Below are 7,425 nucleotides of genomic sequence, written 5' to 3' on the forward strand. Positions count from 1 at the left end.
AATAAGTGATTTTACTTTCAAGTGTCATAGTGCCAGACTTGTAACTCAAGCTAAGAGCGGAATATACAGAGGATATTCAGAACAGAAACAATCAAGCAGCTGAAAACTATTGGCCAACACTGTACAGAGAGAGAATTCTTCTTAAGAGGTCTGACCCCTGTACAGAGGTGAGCACCACACCAAAGAATGCATTTTGGTCAACATGAATACAGTTACACAGGTCTAACAATTATTGACACAGGCTCTCCATGTAAACCTGGCCAGCAGCTCTTCATTCTTCCTACTTCTCAGAGAGAGAAAGCCTCTCACCAAACGTTACCCAGCTGAAAGGGGAGCATTAACGTGCCAACTTGGATATGCATTTAACAGCTTAGCACAGATCTGAGGAGACACGGCTGATTAAGGTTGGAATGAGCTCTGAATCCATCTCAAGAGAGAAACCAAGAAAACTCCCAACAAGATACTGATCACCTGCAACTCACAGAAATAATTTAAGACATTTACAAGAAGAAGAACAGTTAAGGTATGGCTAAGAGCTGTACATCACACCTGAAGCTCAGACATTACTACCAGCACTTCCAGTATGCTTATTCCTCCTCCTGCTACTACCCGTTGATGCGGTAATTCACGTGGATTTCGGGTTTGATGTCACACACCAGGGACAAGAGCTGTGAGAGGACAACCTCACGGTTCTTCTGGAAGTTCTGCTGGATCACGCTCATCTTTTCCTGGGTCTCCTTCTCGACTTCAGTGGTGCAGCTCCCATGAGATCCAAGTGCCTACGAACAGCGACAGACAGAGAAAGGTGACAGACAAGTGGTTTGGCAAAGAAAACACGACACCTCAGTCTGCACTTTGTTATTCTGGACTGGCTCAGTGCAGCATTCACCTCTCCTGACTGCACTTTCAATCACCCAACTGCACTTTAAAAAGAACCCTACCACGTTCTGTTGGATTCTCTGCTCTGATTTCCACCTAAATTTACCCCAATTTTTTTATTTCACCCACACTCCATGCCTTTTATTCTCTCTTCTTTACCATCTTAGAGCATGAGCTTCTACAGAAAGCCTGAAATAAAGGTCTTGCTGTACTGGCAGCTGGAACTGGGAAGCCCCAGGCACTACTGTTCTTGATGGCATAAGAAAAGCAATCCCTGTGATTTAGTTTAAGCACGGTCTTCACATGATCCTGTTGCTTCCACCCTGGAGAATCTTTATGAAGATCTCTGTCTTCCTAGCAGGAAGCACAGCAAGGAGTCTCTCAGAGCTTACAATGTCCTTCTAGCCCTACAATGAAGGGCAGAGAGAGCAAATTCCCTTTGTTAAGTGGGGGAAAAATGGCACAGAAAAAAAGATGTTGAAGGACAGTAGCACCCTGGGACTCAAATTCAAAGAGCCTCTCTCTCTGGAGGAGGATAAATAAAGCATAACCAGATGACAGGCAGCAAAGTCCACTTTATTAGCCTGTAATTGCCTGGGATTGTATGCCTGGGGAACCATGCTAACAAGTGGTGTGAAAAATTCATCTCAAAACTACTGACACAAAGGCTACTACACAGGAGAACAGAGGAGGTGGTTCTTCTGTGCTAACCAGAAGATGGACAGGGGCTGCTAGCTCATTTTCTGAAGATTTCAGGACTGACTGGGGCACACAGGCAGAGGAAATAACCTCAGCTGCTGAAGGGCCTCAGTTCTGCACCTTTGGGGAATATCTCTTCTCACTCAGAAAGGAAAAGCCACCCCTCAGGACACAGCAGAACACAGGCCTTACAACTGCTTCAGCACGGGAGCAGCATCTCACGTGGCAAGGGGTTCCTACCACATGAGCATGACAGAAAACAGCATCTCATGGGAGGGATGAGCCCACCTTTTTTTGACATTCCTACATGCAGCATGTTTGGGGAAGCTGCCACCATTCCAAGCACTGGCCAGTACATGAGTTTTTTAAACTAATTCACTGTCAGTCACTAGTTCTGGCTGTTGAGAGACAACACACTCCATTCTGATTCACTTCCACTGGTCTTTCCACAACATGTGGCTGTGCATCAGTTAGGGAAGTACTCCTCTAGCAACACGCTCCAGCCTGGGGGCTGCTCTCAGGGCACGTGACCCCAAACACAAGGCTAAGGGGCTGGGTAGGCAATAGTGAATGATCTAGAAAACCAACCGCTGCTTCCTTGGCTTTGAACTCCTTTTCCCTCTGCAGGCGGTACTGCTCGATCTCTGCCTGGGCTTCCTCCTTCGCCTGCTTCAGCCTCCGGTTCTTCCCTGTTTGCAAAGGACAAAGCAAGCAAAGTAAAGCACTGAGAGCACATTTCCCTGCACCTCTCCAGCCCCCCACTGCAAAACCATCACAGTAGCATTTGGCTTCTGTAGGAGGCATCTCTAGGGCACCACACGCCCTCACAGCTCCTCCAGCGTCACAGTGCGAGGTGATGTCAGGAGCCACCAAACCATCACCAAGCTCACCGAGTGATGAGCTCCCACCAGCAAGAACCGGAGAGGATCTCAGAGGCTGCAGGTTGGTCCGGCCTTGTTCATGTGAGCAGCATCCCCGAGCGACCCCGAGGAGCACAGCTGAGTTCTGCCAGTTGTGCAACTGATAGGAAAACCACCCACTGCATCAACTTCTCCTTCTGGGCTTTCCCACCGCCCCCCTCCCCTCACCCAAGGTCACCATCACTGGAGTGAGCCACAGCTACCTACTCCTCACAGGCCTGTCGGGAGCGGGAATCACAACACTGTGTGGCCTCACTTGAAATAAATAAAAGCAATCCTCACAATAGGGAGGGTTTGTAGAGGTGAGGAGCTTTACAGCCAGACCTCCTCTCGCTTAACAGGCAAATCTAACTCAGCTTCTCAAAGAGCAGCGGCTCCCTCAGCCTTCTCCCAGCCTGGAAACACAGGGCTCTCACCAAGGAGGAGGAAAGGGTAAACCAAAGGCAGGAGAGACAAACTGGAGCGCCCTGAGCCGAAGGCCCTGCTGCCCTGAAGGCCAAGGGGTCTGGGCAGCGGCCTCCTCCCAGGGAGCAGCCCCCGGGCCTGGAGCCCCGAGCTCCCTGGAGACCAGCCAGGCTGCCCCTGCCGCCGGCACTAAGGTTCCCCCACCAGCCGGGGCGCACGGAGCTCCCCTCCGCCGCCCTCCAGAGCCCCGCTGCGCTCACCGCCGCCCCTCTCCCCGGCGGAGACCGCGGCGCTACCGGCGGTCCCGAAGCCAGGCGAGCACCGCAGCCCGTCCCCGGGGGCCCGCAGACAGCGCTCCTCCGCCCCCGGCGCCGCCGGCCGGGGCCATCAGCCTTCCGCCGCCGGCCTCCCTCCCTCCCTCACACACCCCGGCGGCATCTCCGCGCTCAGCGGGGCCGCGCCAGCCGCTCCCCGCTCCCCCCCCACGGCGGGGCCGGGCCTGAGAGGCCCGAGGTGGCAGCGCCGGGCACTCCCAGGCGGCTCGGGGCCACGCACCCCCCGCGGCGGGGCCGGGCCGGGTCGGGCCGTACTCACGCTTGCGGGCCTCGGCCACCTTCTCGGCGGCGCGTTTCTCGGCCTGCAGCAGCTGCTGGATGCCCTGCGACTGGCTCGCCATGGCCGCGCTCCGCTCCGCCCCGCCGGTACGCGACAGCACTGCGCCTGCCCGCGCGCCGCACGCACAGGCCGCGCCCCTTCCGCGAGGCCGCGCCCCTGGGCCGGGCAGGGCCGGGCTGGGCCCGCCGGAGGTGGGGCTCCGCGGCCGGGCTGCGCCGTCCCCGCTTCCCCTCCGCCCGTTCCCCGCCTCTCCCGGGCCTGTCCCAGCAGCCGGTGGAGCCCGGGCGGGTCCCGCCTGCCTTTGCAGTTTCCCGAGAGTTTGCGTTTCTCCCGGCCGGAGAAGCGGCCGAAGCACGGAGCGGGCCGCTCCCTGTGAGGGCACGGGGCTGGGGGGGTGGGATTTGGGTTTGTTTTCCTTTATTTCACGGCTTTCCACCACTGGCCCGCGGCGGGATGAGCGCTGCCGTTAGTACCAGCATCCCCTTTCCTCCCCGGGAAGCGTCGGTCCCCTCCGGGCAGCAGCATCTCCTCGCACCGCAGGGCTCACCCCCGGCACTGATGCACAGGGGAGTTTGTAACAACCCAGGACCCCCTTCTCGGGGCTCCCAGGGCAGCCAGGCTGCTCTGAGGACGCACCTGCTGCACCCCAAGCCCCCCACCCCAGCCCAACCCTCAGCCATCACATCCCAGGGATGATTTAAACCCCCGAACGCGGCTCCCCAACACCTCCCGAGCATCAATTACAATTACTGCCACAGACAAGCGTCAGAGCCGTGACAGTGACTCACATCACTGCGGGGAGGGACGGGGGGCTGCTGGTTCGCCTCTCCGTCCCCGTGAGGGAAGGAACGGGAGACGATGAATCAAAGGAGTATTTATAGTGCGAATGGAGTTATGAGTGTTTGGCGGGGTCACCTTCATCTGGGCCCAGTGATTAACTAAATGAGCTTAGCGGGCCCGGCCATCGAGCGTTGTGCTTGACTTGGGAAAAGAAAAATAAAGGGAAAGATGAGGGGATGAGCTGTGATGGTAGATCTGGGTTTTGGAGCAAGGCAGGTTTGAGCACAGGGAGCAGGAGTGGGCGCAAAGCGGGGAGAGCAGGCATCTGCTGTGGCACCCACTGTCCCCATCCTGCATGGGTCTGCACTGGCAGGAAGGAAACCCACACTTCTGGTGTCTCCCAGCTGCCTTTGTGGGAAAAGAATGCTGCTTTGGGGAGCTGCTCGGCTTGTTTCGGGGGTTCTCCCGGCAGCATGGAGGCTCCTCGAGCTTCACCAACCAAGCAGGACACTCTCTGGATGACCTTCTCCCACAGTCACACCGTCATCACACCGTCATCACAACCAGCTGGGCTCCCATCTTCCCCCAGCACCAACCAGCTGCTTTCAGAGCATGGTACCAAGGACCAGGTGACAGCAGTGCCCCAGGCTGTGGCACAGCCTGGCTTCAAGGCACCATCTCCTGTAGGGTCCCATCCCTGGTACCCAGCACAAGTTCCCCCTTGCCCCATCACGAACCAACATCTCCATTTCATGTAAATGAGGATCTTTTCATAAGTGAGGGGAGCTGGCAATTCTGTTTATGTATTCTCCTGTTGTGATGAAATGTCAGTAGACCTTATTAATTCTTTGTGCACCAAAAGAGATCTCCAGTCATATTTCCTTGACATCTATCACTGTCCACTCATAATGAGAGGTCAAGTGCCCTTTGCAAAGGATGTGCCTGGAAACTTTAATCCATTGTTTGATGGGTGACTGGACGCTCTCCGTGGAGCTCTAGGCCATGAGGGAAGGCAACGAGAGTTGCAGGGGGATCCTTCCCAAACACTTGTTCAGACAAAAGTGATGCTGGAAGGATTCCAAGCGACAGCATCCGGGGCTCGAGCAAATGCCAAATACCCAAAGAGCTGCTGATGGGCAGGTTCCTCACAGGACTGCTCGTGTCAGTCAGCGACAGAGCTCCTGCCATGCTCAGCAAAGTGGGTTTTCTCCATAAAGAGCCAGGGAAGCGACAGACCCTCCCCTGCAGTTCAACCAAATGCTCTGACCTGCCCCTGGGAAGGGGAAGCTTTCCTCACCCCCAGCCCAGCGATGTTTGGAGCCTGAAGTCAGACAAACAGCTCAAGTGAGGTTTGCCAGAGGTACACAAGCACCTACGCATGTAGATAACTACCTAGTGGAACTAATTTGTTTACAACAATCATGGAAAAATCTTAATAACCAATTTCTATATTTAGTCTAAAAACGCCTTTGAAAAGCTGAGCATCATGTCCCTGTGCCTGCTGGCCCCATCCACTCATGTGGGGCTACGGGAAAAGGCCAGAAATAAACTGACAGCCAGCACAACCCTCCTGTCGTCCTGATGTTTCTGCCAAACAAGACCCAAAGGCTGCAGTTTTGCTTCAGCAACGCTGTGTACCTGGTTTTGTCTCTTAATTACCAAAGGCACAGATCACTGCCGAATCAAGACTACCTAGTTTACCCGAATTACCCTCTTGTTCCCCTACTGCTCTTCCCTCCCCAGATCAAAACCCTTCTCCATCCCACTTGTTTCCATTGCAATTTTCCAGACAGCTCTTTGCTGCAGGGAAAAAATAAAAATCAATCTATTTTTCCAGCACCTCATCCATCAGCTTCATGCTTCACCCAGCATCGAGCCTTCTGGTGCCAAGATGAGCTCTCCAGCAGCTGGCCACCACCGAACAAGCCCAAGGCCATTTGGTTTGCTGCATCAGAGCTGCGGGTGCAGAGGCTGGAATCATCTGCCTGGCCATGTTATGGGCAGGGGCACAGGAGGGGAGTTTGGGCTCCATGTAATGGGATTGCAGTTCAGTAGGTTTCAGGACATTAATAGTGTGATTAACCTGAAACAGCCACGGTAACAAATCAGTGATCAAGGACAATAAATCATCTCCTCACACGTACAGGTAGCCTGGAGGTGTCTGTGCATTGGGAAGCTGTAAATGTCTGCAGGAACCCCACCAGCCTCTGGTACAGAGCACCAGCCAGATAAAGCAAACAGCACATGATCAAACTGGTTTGGGAATGCAGGAGATAAAGGAGGAGAGGACTGCTGGCTTTTACACCATTAACCTTGGGACACAAGTAATGTGACAGCTTTAGTGCTGATTTCCCACCCCTCCCAACTGGCCAGGTCTTTTCAAAAGCCTTTGGGATCGACTGTAAAGGGCCTGGACCCAGCACGAGATGTGGCTGCTCTGGGCAAGAAGGACACAGGGAGGACCACAGCTGCTCCAGCACTGAGCACTGCAGAGCTGGCACGGAGCTGCAAGTGATGGGCTGGGCCCTACGCTGTTGGGGAGGACAGCAGGCCTGCCAGCGGCCTGGCTCTCTTCACCGAAGACACAGGCCCTGACAATATCCTCATGTTCCCATGAGACAGGAAAAGTTGCTCATGCTGAGAGGATTTTGATAATCACATTCTCAAACACAGCAGCCTTGATGACAGGGGTACAGACTGCCCTAAACCAAGAAGGAGTTACGTGAAGGTACCTGGGAGTAACGGAACATGTTATGAACCAGCCATAATAAGATGGTTAAAACAGCTGGTGTGTGGATGCTTTTAGACATCAAAGGTAAACTAACAATATTTAGCTATAAGATGTATTTATCAGAGCTCATTATAATCACTAACCAATCAGTGGGGTGTAAACAGTGTATGTAACCAATTAGCAGGTTTTTAGCTTGCCACGTTTACAGTGACAAACGTCTATAATCTGTGTGATTCCACCCAATAAAGGGCTTCACCTAAAATTCACATTGAATTGCGTGTTGCCCATCACTGATCTCTGCACTGCACCCCAGAGCCCTGAGATCACTGGCTTTACTTCTGCAGTTTTACACACACAACTCTTCTGCTTTGGCAGGGGGGTTGGACTCGATGAGCT

General features: G+C 54.1%; 1 protein-coding gene across 1 annotated transcript; it reads right to left on the bottom strand.

The window, feature by feature from the left end:
• Positions 1-3,598, bottom strand: ATP6V1G1 (ATPase H+ transporting V1 subunit G1). The gene is made up of 3 exons (XM_084272628.1): positions 3,498-3,598; positions 2,167-2,267; positions 1-779 (listed from the first exon to the last, which is right to left on the bottom strand). Exons 1-3 carry the CDS (start codon positions 3,577-3,579, stop codon positions 606-608), a joined length of 357 nt encoding a protein of 118 aa, XP_084128754.1. The 5' UTR covers positions 3,580-3,598; the 3' UTR covers positions 1-605.
• Between the last annotated feature and the right edge of the window lie 3,827 nt (positions 3,599-7,425).

Source organism: Gallinula chloropus (genome assembly GCF_964237585.1).
Source record: "Gallinula chloropus genome assembly, chromosome: 18".
Lineage (NCBI taxonomy): Eukaryota > Metazoa > Chordata > Aves > Gruiformes > Rallidae > Gallinula > Gallinula chloropus.

Coding starts and splice junctions, on each gene's coding strand:
- ATP6V1G1 (XM_084272628.1), bottom strand. CDS start 3,579: ATGGCGAGCCAGTCGCAGGGCATCCAGCAGCTGCTGCAGGCCGAGAAA. Junction 2,268..3,497: donor GGTGGCCGAGGCCCGCAAGC/GTGAGTACGGCC, acceptor CTTTGCAAACAG/GGAAGAACCGGAGGCTGAAG. Junction 780..2,166: donor TCAAAGCCAAGGAAGCAGCG/GTTGGTTTTCTA, acceptor CGCTGTTCGTAG/GCACTTGGATCTCATGGGAG.